The sequence below is a fragment of the Electrophorus electricus genome, chromosome 1, assembly GCF_013358815.1.
Source record: "Electrophorus electricus isolate fEleEle1 chromosome 1, fEleEle1.pri, whole genome shotgun sequence".
In the NCBI taxonomy this organism is placed as follows: domain Eukaryota; kingdom Metazoa; phylum Chordata; class Actinopteri; order Gymnotiformes; family Gymnotidae; genus Electrophorus; species Electrophorus electricus.
In genome coordinates, this window is record NC_049535.1 from 29,682,892 (window position 1) to 29,701,887 (window position 18,996).

The 18,996-nt window shown below is 39.1% G+C and overlaps 2 protein-coding genes across 8 annotated transcripts in view; both read right to left on the reverse strand.

Annotated features, from left to right (window-relative positions):
• Positions 1-18,996, reverse strand: part of hoxb3a (homeobox B3a) — a 52,406-nt gene that overhangs the window by 20,370 nt on the left and 13,040 nt on the right. For 2 of the 7 annotated variants that reach the window (XM_035524566.1, XM_035524537.1), the window contains exon 2: positions 2,979-3,180. The gene's annotated coding sequence lies outside the window, so the exon portion shown is untranslated. Of the gene's footprint in view, positions 1-2,978; positions 3,181-11,256; positions 11,962-18,510; positions 18,651-18,996 lie in introns of those variants that run through there. The other 5 variants (XM_035524560.1, XM_035524555.1, XM_026998048.2 and 2 more) reach the window with 5 other exon arrangements.
• On the reverse strand, positions 4,590-8,713 carry hoxb4a (homeobox B4a). Its single transcript, XM_026998058.2, has 2 exons — positions 7,217-8,713; positions 4,590-6,272 (listed from the first exon to the last, which is right to left on the reverse strand). Exons 1-2 carry the CDS (start codon positions 7,638-7,640, stop codon positions 5,956-5,958), a joined length of 741 nt encoding a protein of 246 aa, XP_026853859.1. The 5' UTR covers positions 7,641-8,713; the 3' UTR covers positions 4,590-5,955.

Below are 18,996 nucleotides of genomic sequence, written 5' to 3' on the forward strand. Positions count from 1 at the left end.
ATAATCATAATCATAATTATAATACAAAGAAGTGTCATATACATTATTTTCTTTAGAAAAAGTCAGATTTCAAACGTATATATCAAAATTGAAGCCGAAGTATGCATATGTAAACAGAACATTTAACTAAAGGCAAGGTTTATACAGAACGGTTGAGATTGATTTACGGCGTCGAACAGCCCTTCTTTTATTGCGGACCGTAAATCTGTCAAGAGCCGTGGAATGCACAGTGACTATTTAAAATATATTCTTATGTGCGGGAGTCACCGCGGGAAAGCACCATGTTGTGGTGAAAGTGTACCGTTATCTAACATTGGTTTAACACGTTTTAACCAGGGGAGAATTATGGTCAGATCTTGTAATGTAGAACACTGAAATGCAGCAACAGTAGCATTTATAAAGGTAGACGTCAGACTGAGAGCACGTTTTTATGACTATGTTGCTGCTGCTGACGCTGATGATAATGATTTGTTGTTGTTGTTGTTGTTATTGTTGTTGTGGTTGTCGTCGTTGTCGTTGTTTTGTTGTTGTTGTTGTTGTTGTTGTTAAGGTTATTATGACAATTAATAGCATTCTAATAATAGCCTTCAAGAAGAGACAGCAGTCTGCAATATAACTGGTATTGTCATTAGTCAATCTTCATTTCATAATTTTATCGTGGTTAGCAGTAGCTGTGATGTGTACGTTGGTGGTTTCATATTGTAAGGGCCTCCCCTCTTTTAGAATCTCGGGAATAAAAATAAAGATTCTTAGGAATCCAGAATATTCCTCTTTTGTAAGCGCAATCATTACTCTTCGCTATCCGGGGCCCTAATGCAATCTGTATCACAGCAACCACTGAGTTAGTTAAATATTAATATCAAATGAAGAGCACTCAGTTGGGGGGGGATAGGCGGGTACAATAAAATTAATGTACACATTGCACTGCGTGTCTTAAAATAAAAGAATATACATATTTACTAAATAGTTCTGTTAAGCTATGTGAAGATAGATAGAAGTAATACCACAATATAATATTGATGCTACAAAAGCAGTAGGGAACAGGGTTTGCGCTTTGCTGGCATTGTTAAGAATGGCGATTTGCCTTACTTAATATGTGTCTCTTTTTTAAACTCACACACGCACACACCCGCACACACACACGTGCACGCACGCACACACGCACGCACACACACACACACACACACACACACACACACACAAGCGTACAAAGCTGGCGCGCGCGGGCCATATATCTCTGTGACTACGCGGCGCTGACCTCCGCTCTGCGGCTTTTCAGAATAATAATTCAGCAATGCGCGAGGGCTATTTGTTTCGCAATTAGCGGCATGAGCTAAAACAGGCACCACACCACCACAACAGTGCTACAGGGCCAAGTGACCAAGCTTTCCAACAAATCTTGGAGGGCTTTAAAGAGGGGAGTGGAGACCAGAATAAGGGGAAGCGGAGGGAGGGGGCTTACATGATACAATACGAGACGTTGTCACATAAAATAGCCATCATATTTCTAAAACGGAAGGTCCTCTTAGTTTCTCTCACACTACTTCCGAAATAACCAATTGGACACAAGACCTGTGAGAATACATTATACATGTGGAGGATACTTAGGCTATATAAGCGGCCTGAAGCTGAAACAAGGAAGACATGTGGAAGAAAAGGTCTTGGCAAGGCCGCGACTCCTGTTGTTTTAAGGACCCCGTTGGTTTACATGACTGTCTGAGGGAAGAGATAGCACATTGCCCTCAGGTTACAGTGCCCCGACCGCGCTGTTATGACAAACTCGCTCCGGGGCTTTCTTGACCATGTAACATAGAGCATAGTCCAGCCTGCGCCGGGTCAAGGGTTTCAAAGGGTCAGTCTGTGCCTTCCCATCAGACCTAATCGGTCAGAAAAACGTGTCCCCTGGTTGAACCCAACGCAGCCATTCTGCTGCCCACTACAAGAATTGATTTTTTTCCCTCATCCCTCAACTTTTCCCGATACGAACTCCTATATTTTTACCATTTGTTTCTGTTACTTTAACACGCTTCATGCTACGCAAGTCCATCAAGGGATGTGAATGCCGTAAGCCAGAACCGCGGTCCTTTTCCAATACACATTAAAGATTGATTTGGTGGGGTTAAATGCCGGTGACTGCAGATCAGAGGCAGTCGTGCTCATCTAAGCACATAGCAACATACAAGAGCATTGAAGCAATTTGCTACATGTCGTTTGTTTTAGGCAAATTTTTTTTTTGCTTTCGAAACACTGTCCGCTGCCCTTTTAATTCCTCTCTGACCAATAGGGCACTGAACTATTCATTCTCCTAGCTGGCAGTTTTTGCACCTGTGTGCCATTCAGTCGCTTTGAAGGAAAAAAAATGCAACGTAGGGCAAAAAACAATATGATTTGCAAAACAAATAAACAGCCATAAACTAGAAATTACCATATTTAACCATATGAGCCCCAATAATCGTCAAACTGTATTTAAAGCAAACGAAAAAGTAATTTGCCCAGTATTCTATTTGCCATTTGTTTGCTCACGTGCATATAATAGATTCGAATTCATGCATATAACACTGGTCCAAATACACACATACACACGCTCGTGCTCTCGCTCGCTCGCTCGCTCCCGCTCTCTCTCTCTCTCTCTCTCTCTCTCTCTCTCTCTCTCTCTCTCTCTCTCTCTCTCTCTCTCTCTCTCTTTCTCTTTGTAGCCACCCGCATTCGTCCACAACAACACACAAAGATGCTTTTCGATCTCATTGCAGAGGTGCTACCAGGTGTCAAGACCAAACAGTTGCACCGTCCCTCAATGAAACACAGCTACTTTCACATCCAATATTCACATCGAAACCTAACTTGCAAACACACAACAGACGGTCCCCAAAAGTCACGTTTTCTGGCAAAGGGGCCATAAAACAACTACAACACACTACGACATTTGTGCCGTTGCTATCCTACTGTGAGGACAGGGTCATAAAACAATAAAACTTTACCTTTATTGCTGACATCTCTGGCCCTACGATGATTTTCGCTGGTATCTCTCGAGGATTTTAGTTTATGGGACATCCCTCGCCCAAAAAGTTTTCTTGTGGCATGACTTGGTGAATAGAAGATGGTAGAGAAGGGAGGGGGTGTCTTCAAGTGTCCTCCAAGACTCCACTGCCCTCTTAGCAGAAGGTCCGTGCAGTTGTGCTGCTGAATGACAATAGAGAGAAGACTTGTTTAAAGAGAAGCGGTGATTAATGATTTTTCTGTATAATTCGCACATTTTTCTTAAGGCCTCTGTCTGCAAATAATAGCGATGAACTTTTGAAACCCTTAAAAGAAATCTGTTCGCCCTTTGTAGACCTCTGTGGCAGAAGTGCCTTTTTCTCTAAAAAATATGGCGGAGGTTTGGTCAAGAATAGAATTCCAAGATGCACATTGTATAAGATGCCACACAAATACATTCATTTCTACGCAGGCTTTTCTTTGGGGAACAAATGGTGAAGGGATGCGCAGCCTGTTCTAACAAAGATCATTTCTACGTTACTTTTAAGCATAAACCTTTCTTTTCCACATGTTAATGTGCGAAGCTTCGGATACATTTATCATATACACCATTTATGCTATTTTGATTTACTTTGTGCTCTTCGAGGTTTATTTTGGCCTACACATAAGCGTACATATTCCCAACAAAATGCAAATTATTTTGCCTATATAAATGGGCTGTACATAAAGAGTTTGTATAATTTGCATTACTGGTGTGCTTTCATTGACTACGCACATTTTAGCGGGTTGAAGTTTGTGACGTTGGCAATTTCAAGAGAGTGTTTCATAAATAAAGAGTAGAAAATAGACAAATGGCTTGAGCGGGATATGTGGCGAAAAGACCCGCTGATATCAACGAGCAAGTAATAGAAAATTTTCTGGGGGCCACGGAATGCTAGCAGACCAATTTAAGGCCACACTTTTGTTTAAAGTTCAACCCTGCAAACGGAATGTTATTTTCTTCGGCTCTATATTTTCGATACCTGCTCTAAGAAAAGAAAATGAAAATTAATACAAGGGCTGCGCCATCCAAAAGAAGCCATTTGTCTTCTTGATTATCTATTTGGTTGTCAGCGTTTGAGCTATGGCACTGGCCCGCTCCTTTGTAATATAAAAAACACACAGCTTGCGTTGGCAAATACACTCGAAACTGTTGAGCAAAAATTATACTCATTAAAGCATTAAAAACCTTCCAGCCGAAAAACATTTTGGCTTTATTTTCGAATAAGGGTGTATATTTCAAGGAGAATTCTCAGCTTCAGTGCACCGAGTGTGCTCACCGTTAAATTAACGAGAAAGGAGACTGAAACGAAGGGTTTTGTGATTTAGAACGAGATTACAAGGCGTAATGTACCAGGATTACTTGCAACCCAGCGATATAAATCAAGGAGGAGATTCAGTGATATTCAAGACAGGCCAGCACTAAAAGGCTAACGAAAACGGCTGTAGCGGGCCCAAATTCAATTAAAATGTTTGTTTTTAGCATTTATCACTTTATATTAGAATTCAACCTAATAGCCTGCATGGTGTAAAACTGGTTTCAAAACTCCATAATAGAACAGGACACAGAAAGAAAGACAGATTTTTGTGATTTATTAAATTTCTATAGCTATTTACAAATAACAAAGAGACAGTGGAAGGCATAGCCTAAGCAGAAAGGGGGCGACATACAAATAATAACGAAGGGAAAATACATTATTACAGGGAAGACGGATCTTTGGAATGTAAAATGTAGCTTATAAAAATTAAAATACCCACACATGGCACAGGTGAGAAAGACAGGACGGAAAGATAGACAGACTGACAGAAAGAAAGAAAGAAAGAAATAGCTTGTGCATATACTTATGTGAGACACACAAAAACGTAAAGACGAAGAAACGGGAAAAACGAAAAATAAAGTGTATTCATTCATGCAATATACGCACTTTTCTCTATACAACCCTGGCCACATATAGTTTTAAATTACATTGCAACGTACAAACAAATGCAGATATTTTTGAAGATATATGCATTTCAATCAAATGAGTTCAAACTTATCACTTCATAAAACTAGACAACAAAAACATCAACAAAATTGCAACTGAGGTAATTCATATAGTACTTAGCAGTGCTCTCTTTAAAATGCTTTGCATTGTATCCGTTTTGGTTACGTATATTCCCAGCTTAATTAAACTGCTCTAACCTTCCACTGAATTTGAATGACGCCTAAACTAGATATGTTACAGTGCGCCTGATTTTCCTATCCTCAATTTGAAATGCGCTAAACAATCAGACATCAAAAAGAGTCGAAGTCCCCGAATGTCTAATAAACAACAAAACCTGACACAATCTTTATCAGTCCCAATGACAAATTAAAACATTAAATGTGAGATTAACGTTAAAAGAAAAAACTTCATATTACGAGAGTAACGTCCAGCTAGTTTTGTAGGTTGTAAGTCAGCAAAGAAAAGGGAGTTAGAAAATGGCTCTTGACAAAATAAGGCGACTCATTTATTAAGCACAACGCTAGACGTCGAGGTAATGGGCAGGCCTACGGTTCATCCTTTGTACCACAGAGTAAACATGACAAATGGGGCCGAGTTTGGCATGATTAAAGATGAAACACGGATCCATCTTCGCCAAATCTGAAAACTATCTGCTGCCTTCTGTTATTGACGGGGTGAGGGAACAGGAGAAGGAAAGGAGCATAGGATAAAAATGAGAACTGGACTAGGAGAGGGCCCATCTGTGGAAATGTTTCAGTTCGAGTCTTCACCCCATTTGTGTTAAAAAGACATTTTCTTTTCTCTTTCCCACCTTCTCATCATCTCGCCTCATGTTATATATCTGTCTTTAAGAACGTTGAGGGGGAGATAGTATGAGACAGTGTGGCTGAAAATCTCGGGCTTCACTCCTGAAACTGAGGTTTTAAAAATGTGCGTATTTGTAAGTGCAAGGAAGCTATAGACTCGGTGGAGGTCCGCTAGCTCGGGTTTGATTACTGCCCAACGGTCCGCCACTTGAATTCGAGGTGGTAGAGTTGCTGGAACGTATCTTCGTGTTGGGCAGCTTGTGGTCTTTCTTCCACTTCATACGCCGGTTCTGGAACCAGATCTTTATCTGTCGTTCGGAAAGGCAAAGGGTGTGGGCAATCTCCACCCTTCGCCTGCGAGTAAGATAGCGATTGTAGTGAAACTCTTTCTCCAGCTCGAGAACTTGCTGTCGCGTGTAAGCTGTGCGTGAGCGCTTGGGCTCTCCCCCCGAATAGTTCGGGCTCACTGTGGGGAAATAGAGCGACACATTACCAAAAGTCACAAAATAACGCACTGAAGACATAACCTATGAGAACTAATTAATATACCTTACGTCCTATCATCACCCGAACACAGAGGAGACTATGTAGACTTCTGAAACCTGAATACATGATTCGCTGTAGTGTTACGTAGTTACAAATTTTAAAAGGTAAAAAGTGCAGTACTTATCTATGCAGTAAACTAAGCTACTACAATGTCCAACTGCTTGGAATAGCACGACGATTTCACAAAATCCACGAAATAAAATAAAATAAATAAATAAACCAGCTGCATCAAAAACATCACAGTATTTCCATGTGCAAAATCGCATGAGATACACGTCTCCAGTATGTTTTAGAGAAAGGATTGGTGACAGTTTAAAATAGTTGGGTACTGGAAGCGAATGTTAAACAATTACATTGCACAAGGCTCATTTGCCCCTGTTACAACGCAGTTTATGAGAGCTTTAAAAAACCTACTAATTATTGTAGAATAATAGTACAGGTCCCTGAAAGAGTTCTATTTGTATTTCCATTAGTATTTTATTATTATCTTCATAAATAGGAATATTTTATCTGTCATAAAACTTTTTACGAACAGTACTGAAGTGACAGAGAAACGTATACGTTTATACATTCAACCACTTAAAATCAAATTACCAAAACATAAAACATAACTTATGGCTTACTAGAGGACTCATAAAAGCTTCCTGGGAAGAAATTAGAACGACGAGGTCGCAGAGACTTCAAAGGTGCTTTGAGAAGAAGTGCAATAAAAATTTATGGAGGGTGTAATTATATTGCCCTGCAAACAGCCGATCGTAAATCTCGAGCAAGGGCTACTTCACAAGGGGAGCAATAGATTTAGCACGCTCTAGAGTGGGTGAACTGTTTGCGACGCATAAGTAATCGAAGTTTCGTTGCACCTACCGATGTTTACGTGGACTTTTTTCATCCAGGGGTAAACCACGGGATCCTTTCGTGAAGTGGCCGAAGGAGTGCTTTGGTTGATGGGAGTCTGACCGCAAGCGGGCGGAGGGCTCGGAGTTACCGAGTCGCAGTGATGGCTTGGTTCTGGTAGAGGGGTCGAGAGTGCAGCCGGGCTTAGTACGTGACCCCGAGGAGACATCACCGCGGCAGGCTGCCCTGTACCCTGGCACGACGAGTAGGGTGGGTCGGCGCAGCCCGACCGCTGGTGGTAGATCGACTCATGTTGGAACGATGGTTCTTGCCTCTGGGCGCTATAGTAGTCCGGCGAGTGACTGGGTAGGTAGTCGCTCTGGGAGTATTCCTCGCAGGGTGGAAACTTGGGGTCCACATAGTTGGAGTTGATCAAATAGGAACTCATGGCCATTAATTTCTTTGAATTGCACACAAAATATACTAAAATTTATATCTATCCCTTTACTCGTTTTCCTGTTTCGTAGAACCCTCCTACTTTCTGTCAAGTGAACAAAGTTAAGAGTCCATGTGACATGAGTAGCCAATGGCGTGGATCCTCGCGATTCCCGGATAAGGAAATGCGAATAGGCAGTTCAGACGGCGCTCAACGTCAACGTGCAGATCGGGACAGACAAATGTTTCATTTTTATGCGTTGGTATGGGCTTAATAAAGTGCTGAGAGAATCACAACATTCATAAGCGAATGGCCACGGGTCGAAAAGGCAGACCGGACTTCTTATAAACCAAAGGACTTCCGAGCGTAAACGGCTCCCCCACCCCTTTCCCTTTCAGGTCCTCGTTGTAATGAGCACATTGATACTTCGTTCTAAAGCATAGTTTAAATGTTTTGAACTTAAACGCTCCTAAATTGTAGGCAGTCCTCATGAAAAGCCGTACCAGTGGAAAGTGTAAGCGGATGGCTCTGGGCAAGCTCTTAAATGCACTCGCTAATAACAGTGAAAGAATATGGAGGTGGCGTGATCAGCGTGTCAGAGATGAATCTGGGCTTGTTTAGGATCGATAGAAAATTCATCAACTAATTCAGGTTACAAAGGCTCCTAAATCAAAACCAAGACCTTCTGCATTTAAGCGCAGTCTGCAGTCATTCTCCTCCAAACAGCACGTTTATCCTGCACTCCTATTTACACACCGTGCATGATAATTGAAATGCACATTACCATTAACATTGTCTCTATATTGGCATACATCTTTATTGTTCCAACGATGGAAGTTTTCTAATACAATCTTGTATTTAGAGTTAAAACTGCAAATTCTTTTGATTCAAATAAAATCTTGTAATATAGTAACCTAAACACGGATGACATCACAAACGTGCTAAACAATAAAATAAATTGTCTAGGGTAAAGAAGCTGCCGCTAAAATCACAAAGAAAAGACAAATTAAATAGAAATGAAATGAAAAGGAAAAACCTTCTGATAATTTGATGAGAAAATGAAACCTAAAAAATATGCATCGGCATCTTCATCTTCCGATGATGTTGGAGTGTAGTCTATAAATCAACTACATACTCCCCTAGATACGAATTTGTGACTGTCTGTCTGTTCACACAAATCCGGATCTACAGGGTATATATAGATGACAGGTATCTTCTTGACAGATATTGAATGGAGTTGCTCACCTTGACAGCTCCTCCTACATGTCAAGGTGCAACACCTGAAGCAGACTGCCTTCAAGTGTATCAGCAATCTGTCTAGCAACGTAATGGATTGGTCCTCATTTACAAACATTGCTAATGGTCTGACGAAAAAAAAAATCGACAATTTCTTACTTGAATAAAAATATGAAAAATCGCAATATATAATTACAAAACTCAGACGTGCCAATTAATTAATCTCTTTGTGATTTTTCCACTCATAAAGAAGTCTAATTTCTATAGAGATATAAAAATACGAAAAAATCTTAGGCCGAAAACTCACGAAATTACAAATCTCACAACGATTCTTCATAAAATCCCAATGCACAAGGAGCAAGCAGGCAAAGCGACGAGTATTTGGGACGAGAGAAAGAGGTCTCTAAAGGTTAAAAAAAGCATGAACTAAAATAAAATGTGATTTTATGGCAGGTCAACTGTTTACACACTGCAAACAGTCAAACGGAGAACGTGTCCGGAGATGAGGGGTATAAAACAATAAAATATGCACAGAGGAAAATGCCACATCCACACCAATCCAAACCAATCCAAACCAAGCCAAAATCTACATATAGCAAACATTTTATGACCCTTTTAACAAGTTTTTGCTTACATTACTTGGATTCTCATTTCGTTTGAAAAAGCCACTAAATCAAGGGTTCTCAATTCACTGCGCGAATGCCTTTCCTAATTCCAAGAAAACAAAGCAAAACTCGATTTCGGTTGGGATGAAGAAGAGGTAAGACCAATCTAAAAGCACATGATTACACATAACGGATACGGCGAGGTGTATATTGAGGAAAATTCTATAATATTGTGTAGAAAGTTCAATTAAATTCGACAGGAGAAACTAAAGCCAAATAACAAGTAAAGTACGGCAGACATTGTATTTAACCTTAAACTGAAATTCAGTCTGCAAAAAGATACGCAGCACCAGGCTAGATCTATGAGCATAAATGTGTATACATGTCAGAGCCTAGGAGACTTTTATCAGATCCTTTGAGAACCTTGTGGTAATGCATAGCATAATACATCACACATGTAATTTCAGGAATCGTAATAATTTTGGTGCCTATTGTTTATTGTTTACTGCCGTGTTCTAGTATGTTCTATATCCGTTAATTATATATATATATATATATATATATATATATATATATATATATATATATATATATATATATATATATAATTATGTTCTATATCAATTAATTAATTAGTTAAATCGTTAACTGTTATTCCGAAATGTTAAGACGTTTGTGTGACAATGTGAATCCTTCTTGCCAAATCTCGGTAGATGTGAGAAATTATAACTAAATTGACAAATTATTTTTCATTTAGAGCATAGTAAGCAAGGTATTCCATCAAAAGATTTCGTTTAGTAAACTTTTTATCAAACTGTTATCATTTTATTTTTGTCAAAATTAACAAGAGAAATATTACACTATATTTGATTGTCATTGTGATGACAATAACAGCACCAGACTCTTTGTCCTGAGTTACTGAATCCCCTTTGTTGAAGATTTTTTTGAAAAGGGCAAATCGTTAAGATTATAGCAATCCCAAAGTAACGTCGTATATATAAAACAAATATTACAAAATCGAATTGTTCGTTTTTAATAAAACTGAAATTTAATTTGCAGTCTATTTCATGTTTAAATAAACCAAAATGCACGTTATCCAAGAAATCTGCAGCACCCCTAGCGTTTGGTAAAGACTCATCTGCCTTTTCTCTCAGATGGGCCTCCTTGCCTTTCCATGCTCTTTTATTCATCTCATCTGAGATTTCTTTTTCTTTTTTCTTCCCCAGTCCACGTTGATTGACATTCTACTATGGTACAGTGACTAAAATGAGCACTCTGCGCTAATTTATCAACTGAAAAAAAAACATAAAGAAACTTTATTATGAAATGACTCATGGTAAAGAAAAAATTTTAAAATAATGAACACCATAGATCCGACATTGCAATCCATACTGTAAAAACAAAATGGCCGTATAGCAGAAAAGGAGAAAGTTCATCTTTGCTGTCCACTCTAACCCTTGCACCCCCGAAATCCCCGACCTCGCCTTCACCCCCATCTCCCCTAAAAGGCGTAGGGACCTAGAGCCATCTGCCTCATTATGGGGTTAATGTGTACACCCACAGGCATTCAAAGCCTAGACTCAGTCACTATAGCCAAGGTAAATATTCACCATATAAAACCCACACACGCAACAGTGCTACTCCGTGGGACTCGAATAGAAACTCATAACTCCGTTATGAAAGGGGGGGGGGCACACTCGCCACTGTGCGCAAAAGCACGTGGTCCGCCCAGGCAAAGCACCTGCAGAAGAGAGCGCGCAATATGTAAATGAAGGGCCGATTTCTTTACTTACTTTGCACCTCCGGCTGTTGCGTCTTGTTTCCCCGACTTCTTTCCCCACGAGTCCTGTCGCCTTCGCCGTATGCCGAACGCAAACGAGACCGGACAGTGTCGCCACTCCAAAGCCTTTCTTTTCTGTTACGACGGTACCGCGAGCCCCTCCGTCTACCCCCCCCTTCCTTTCTCTAACGCCACAGGTTTAAGCCCGTGACCTCGCCGTGATACCTCTGCATGTGCAACTCCCTCTCATTTCCGCGGTCCCTGGAGCTTTTCCCCCAGCTCCTCGACACAATTTTCAAACAACACAATCTTAACCACAAGGAGCACAAGCAATTATGAAATAAAACATCGAGCTACCAGTTTCGTACGTTGAAAAGATTGGTCCGTCCGTTCCCCAGTGTCTCTTTAACCCTTCTTGTCAACGACAAGAAGGGGGGTTTCCCCGCACAACGCAAGCCTACTGCCTAGTAAAACAGCTAAAAATAAAATGAACGTTATCCTTGCGCGGTTGTGAGCACTACAATACCATTGGACGCTTTAAGGCATTTTGTTGTGGACTCTCAAGTTTTCGTATTAATCTCGCACTTTGGCAGTCTTTGTTAAACAGCGAGGCGTGTCACAAGTCCCAGTACATTTTAATATTTGTTAGACGCGCTGACCTGTAGTTCACCCCTTCTCCGGGTCTCTCCCACTCGCAAGTTCTATAGTAATGCATGCACAGTTTGCGCGCTCATATTGAATTGTGCCCAGGTCATTACTTTGAAGAAAAATGGCTTGGGTTTGGGAGGGGGGTCATTCTAAAAGCCTTTTGAAACCCGCAAATCAGTCCAACCATAGAGCATTTCTTTATTTTCTTACTTGCCATCATAAAAAGGAGCGCCTTAACCTGCGAACAAATCACAGAAAACTGCACTTTTGCTTATTTTTTATATTTTTATAATGTAGTACTACCTAAAACATACTTTACTAGATCATAATGAAGTAAGCTAGTTCAATCACTGTGACAACATAAAAGGAGAACCATTAGCAGTAATAAGATATGGTGGGAAAACGCAGTGGGTCGTCTATGTCTAAGCTTTAGAAGATAAAATATTTCATATTTAAATTCATATTTCATATTTAGATTCACTTTTATACTGCAGGAAAAATAACCCAAATCCAGACTCTGGAACCTAGTAACCTCTCTGTTACTGCATATCTGTAGACTACAAAATTATCAGTTTCAGTAAAAATTGAAAATAGCATCTTCTTATCACATCCCTTCTCTTTACCATTATAACACTCTGCAAAATCAAAGAAAAGTTTCAAGTTCCCTCTAAACTGTGTTGTGTCAACGTGCGAGCTCCAAAAAATTATAATGCAACTCACATCCCCACCAGGCAACGGCAAATGTTACAATGGAATGGAAATTAATCCGATGAACTCTGCGTGAACTCCGATAGGGTCGCGTTTGCTAATACGATTATTCACCACTTACCCACTCTGTTTTTCAAAATACCGATCCGTTTAGAAATCCGTTCAGAAACATCCCGAACTAGCCCAATTTATTCCAATACAACAATTATTTGTTTTTTAAGGAATAACCCACTTCTACCGTTCGGATTTCACTCTACCCATCCCTTACATGAAATGCTTGCTGTTATTACACAAGACAGTGACCTTCGCAGATGCACAGGTTTCAGTGTATTCATTTTTAGCATACTTTCATGTTTGGTACAAATTAACTGTCAGGTTGTAAACGTAGTTAAATGGTATAGACTTGGTGTAACACCGAATAACAGTGATTTTTCAAATTAAAGCAATTTGTGCAATTATTCTGTGAACGTCTTTAGAGTTTTACTTTAAGTATTTTGAGGTCCCATCAAATCAGACTACGGGTAATCCAATTGTTTCCGCAGCAAGGGGAAGTGGGCGTCTTATTAAGTCTGCTTTGCTTATCGCAGTGGTAGGTGGGAACAGCGATTTGTCGACTTTTTAAGCATGTAAACAGAATGTCCCAGGGATTCTTCCGCTTGAAACTGTGTTCGGTATTTTATACTATACTAATATATAAACGCTTAGATAATTGTTTGAAATTCGAATAGTTTCATTTGTTTGTTTTTTTTATAATAAATGATGGAACTGATTATTGTTATGATTCTATTCGTTTAAAAGCTAGGCTATAATTTTTTTTAAAGAGGGGGTTAGTCAAATACTGTCTGGAAGGATTCCTATGTGTAGAAAGGGAATCATTGTAACAGCGTTATGCTGATGATATTAGGCCAAAGAAGCAAAGAGACCCATACTCCTCGTGTTCTATATACCACTAAAAATTGTTACTACCAAGTTCAGATATAACAACAGGAACCAAAATAGCGACAACAACAACAACAACAATAATAATAATAATAATAATAATAATAATAATAATAATAATAATAATAACTAACGACTGTAGAATTGCAGATAACAATACAGCGTTGCAGATGCCTACTTTAAAACTAGGTTAAACAGCAAGCATTTTAAAAATTTCCATTATTATAAAATCAATAATATGGTAATTATTGTTGTTGTACTTCTTCTTCTTCTTGTGTTCCTTAACATGATGTAAACGAACGAACATTCGGTGATATGATTCTTTTATCCTGCGCATTTAGACGCTTTTGTTTGTTTGTTTGTCTGTTGCTCTTTCTCACTCTTTCTTGGGGTTTGCTTTGTTACACAACGAAGGTCGGCCCCTGAACCCACACCGCTCCTGATATCGTTTTTCTCATCTGTAGCCCCTCACTCCTGCGACCGCCCCCGCATCCCCCTCCTATTCCAGCTCCTCTCGCTCTCCCACTTTGCCATTGACATCCAGCAATTGGTCTAGTGCACAGTCGACAACCGACAGTCGAGTCACGCACCGCGTAAACTTTTCACCTTTCAACTTTTTGACCCCACGCACCCCTCGCGGCAGTCTAAAGACATTAGATTCACCTTCACTTGCTCCATGGAATTAAACCTAAACAGTGAAAGAAATGTTATATAAGTTATATTGTTGGGTGTCGACGTTTTCGCGCTTCCTGGTTTTCGACAAAAGGATAAACAACCTATGGACTTGCGTTGTAGCGTGTACGAAATTCTCATCGCCATTTTACACCTATAATTTATCGACAGTCTAAATTGTATATTTCCATTTATAAACCAGCTAGGTTCGATGAAAAATGGGTTATGGTACATTAATATTTTTGATCATTTTAAAACAGTTGTTTCCAAATTCCCATGTGGACAGAGCATAAACTAGCTGATCCAGCCGTTGTGAAGTAGGTCTAAAGCGGGCTCTGCTGGCGATAGAAGGGCGTTGCATTAAGTTACAGAAATCTTTACAGAGGTGAAACACAAAACAGGGGAAAACTTAGGGATGAAGAGCTCATACAACTGAATTTCAATCACCTTTAATAATCTAATAAGTTAAATAAACACTTGTTCATGTATTACATTTTATATTGCAATTGTTACATTCTATTTGCTTTTTAAATAAATATTTCTGTATTTTTAATTTTGTGTTTGGTAACAATTTTTCTCAGATTCAAATAGTGTTTAATGCTATCCAAACAAGCCACATTTCGTGCAGGCCTCGAAATCGCAAATTTAACACTTGTCTCAAATCTTCTATTTTAAATCAAGTTTATTCATTTAATAAATTATGTAATAAAATGAATAATTTCATTATATTACAAAACTATTTAAGCCATTTTACGTTTTACAAACACATAGATAGATAGATAGATAGATAGATAGATAGATAGATAGATAGATAGATAGATAGATAGATAGATAGATAGATAGATAGATAGATAGATAGATAGATAGATAGATAGATAGATTTTCCAGAGAGATGTTCAGAGTTTCCAAAAAAATAGGAAGTTTCAGACAGAGGTCCGTCATCAGCTGTGCAAGCAGAAGTACTTCTAAATTTGTAGGAGGAGGATCCAACGTGTGTGTGTGTGTGTGTGTATGTGTGTGTGTGTATATATATATATATATATATATAACATTCAAAATTGTTATTTATTTAGGTTAATTTAGGTCGCAATTCTTTATTTAGGTTTAGTTGTAGTAGTAAACATTAAGAAAGATTTAATTAATTGAAACAAATAACGGCACGCGCAGCTAATCGTCACATTTAATTCTGGGATGTTGTCGTTAGGCGTGCAGACTTCTTTATCCCATCACAAATCGGATGCAGTGAAGGAGAAGGAAGAAAAACATAGATAAATAAAAACATTCCATCAACCTTTCCCCCCTTTTCGAGGACAAACATACTATAATTGTGTGTGATGGACAAGCTGTATTGTTTCGCGCCTGCGCCCTCGCAGTACCGTTCGTCTGCTGACCTCCAGATGATCCCCTCTCTATGCATTATGGATGAGATATGCTACTAGATTGTCCCTATCAATATGCAAAACCCATTAGGCAGCTAAAATTGCTATTTAAACGTTCCAAATCGCTGTGTTGATATAGACTAGATTTACACACAAAAACACCAGAACTATATCCAAAAACCGCTTTTCGTTCCCTACGTGAAAATAAAGTGCATGTATCACCTACTTACACTTTAAAAATCTGCTTTAAAATTATTTCTAATTACTGAACTTATATGATAATTCAGCTATCAAACAGTGTGGTTTCTATGGAGAGTAAAACGTCGGTTAATACGTTGTTTCTCTTCCACTTTAAAGTTCCCAAACATTATGAATCTATACGCCATACGATACAGTAGAATGCGAGTGATTAAAATAAGCATAAATAGCAGTTTTAACCACTTGACAACGAGCTTCATATTTTCGTTTTCGATCCTTAAAGCCGTTCACAGTAGCCTATGTTAACCTATTTTGAACTTCAGATCTTTTGTCAGAACGTGTTTCACACACCCCATTTCGCTGACGTACACATGCACACACCTTGAACTAAGGCCCAGTCGCCTGGTTACACACCAAACATAAAAACACGTTAGAGTCCTGTTAATTCTTCTCTTTACGTAATCTAAAACATGACTGACAGGCTTAGAAAATTCAGTTTTGGCCTATGATTAAAATGAACCTTGCCTAACGTTTTAAATTCATGTTTATATTTCTATGTGTAGCCCAAAGTTATATATCATTACATAAAAGGAAGCAGATAAAAATGAAATAGAAACCCTTGCGACCAGAGTTTTGCCTTCCTGTTTACGACCTTAGACTTCCTCTGTCAGTCTCTCCGTCTCTCTCCTTTCTCTCTCTCTCTCTCTCTCTCTCTCTCTCTCTCTCTCTCTCTCTCTCTCACACACACACACACACACACACACACACACACACACCAAAGAACAAATGGAGAGCTATAAAACCTCTAACACAAATTGAAAACAGACAGACAGCTTGTAAAACACTCCAATGCATAGCAATTTAATGTCTGATTCTGAGAGGAAAAGTATGAGTAGAATGAATATTTATGTATTTATGATATAAATGAGAACTTTTGTGCTGTGTCTGTGCAAAAAATAAAAAATAAAAGGTATACCTAATGGGTAAAGCTATTCATTTTAATGACAAGCGTTATTTTGACTTAGAAAAATTGTCAAATTATTCGACAGTATAAAAACATGCTATGTATACGCAGACAGCTTCACAATGTATGAAAAAACAAATTATTTCTATCAAACCAGAGTAAAACGCACTTAATCAAACCAGATATGGCATTGAAAGGTTTTCTTGTAGGCTGTTATAGATGTCTTATAGTTAGGTATACTAAGCCCTAATTTTGTAAAAAAAAAATAAAAAAAAATTACAAAAGAGAGAAAGGAAAAACAAAAAAGATATTGCATAACGACGTATTATAGGACGTGAGAGCTTGATTAGTTATGCAGCTCATTGTAATATTGGGTAATATGTAAAGAATATTTTTGACGTGTTCCGAGAATTCATGAGATAACGCTGGACTTCTGAACAACAACATTTCCCTTTAACCACACTTGGTTAGGAGACCATGGCGTTCTTCTCGTAGAAAGCCCTAAACCTGGGTGGCATTTAGCGCTTATGACAATTGATGACAGTAGTATCCTCTTAGTATCCCCTTCATTGCTGCTGAGAGAATAGTTTGGGGGGGGGGGGGGGGGGGGGGGGGGGGGGGGTCGCGGCGCACTCAATATAACTTAATGATAGACAGTCACAAAATGTACACTAGAGTTGAACTCGAGTTGACCCGAGCTGATAGAGGTACGTGTAAGAGGATGAGACATGGAAATATATAATGCAGAATTGGTTAAGTACACTTTGCAATTCTTTTACATTTTTATTATCTTCCTGCAATAACTGTTCATAAACTTAATTATTAGCGATGCGTCTGTTTCATACCACGACATTGTGCTGTACTTTCCGTAGTTTTATTCTCCAGAAAATTGTCGACTGCTGTGTGTTATTCACACGTTTCCTTTTTGGAAAATGCATGGGCGGGGAAGGAACAAAGATTTACTTGTAGAATTGGGGGAGGCATGTTGTCATGTTGCGCGCGCCTGTGTTTGTATGTAAGAGAGAGCCGTAGAGAGAGAGAGCAATATATAGACAATATATAGGCAAAGAAAGACTTCATACACACATGGATACTCACACACACGCACACACACACACACCTACCGTTCACTAACTGCTAACCATAAATGTAAAAAGTGAAAGTAACTGTTAAAAATTAGCCAAACCTTAACGTATACATACTAATACTTAACGTATTTATAGTGAACTCTTAGCCTATAACTATCGACTTCATATCATTATATCATTAATAATGTGAGCTTTAAGAGGTAAAGACATCGTGAATTCATATTCATAATATCGACAGTTTGGCAATGTGGTAAGTGTATCCATAGTTCATGACCATTCCGTGCTTACAGAGGAAAATTAGAATATCTGAATATATGTGAATATCAGACCACAAGATTAGACGTAGGCCTAGTGTGATTACGAGATTTGTATTTAAATGGCCGGTAGATTTTGCACAGTAATTACAATAGTGAACAACACTGAAATCATAACAATTTGTTATAGTTTGTGGATTAAATTCTGCCTTGAGAACGAAGCATTTCACACTATCAGCACGTCCTCCTTTCGGCAATATTTCTTATGGACAAGATTCCAAAAAAAACTTAGCATCGAACTCTACTCCTCAGTGACAGAGAAACAAAATGATTGACACAACCAGTAGAGACGGTCCCCTCCTCTATTTCCCACCTCTCGTCAGATCATCTACCAATGTAGACTTAAACTCAACTTACTTTGAGTGCGCACGGTCCACTATCCTTATATCCGCCTCCAAAGGGGTAGAACCAGAGAGAGAGCGCATGGGCCAGACACGGCCAGTGCAGTGGCCTGCTAGTACGCTCTTTCCCTCACTACTGACCCTTTAGAATCCTTTCGAAGCAGTTAAACCGTCACTTGCATTCTAGAATGTGAAATATATAGTACATTGTCAACTCCCCAAAACCATAAAACTAACTTTATGGACCCCACGTGACTTTTGAGAGCCAGTAAGGGGTATCTGTCTGTGGCCAGGGCGATTTTTACGATCTAACTTCAAGATAAAACGCTCATCCGTTTGACATGTAAATGTCATAGCTACTTTTGGTATAGTTTGGTCAAAGGCAAAAGCTAAATCGCAAAAGGCAGTGCGGGCAGCTGGTTCCCTTATATGACGTCCACTCCGCTCTCAAAAGTCGCCTTAGAGGTAGCAAAACGGTGGGGCACTGGTGGTAAGTTTAAAA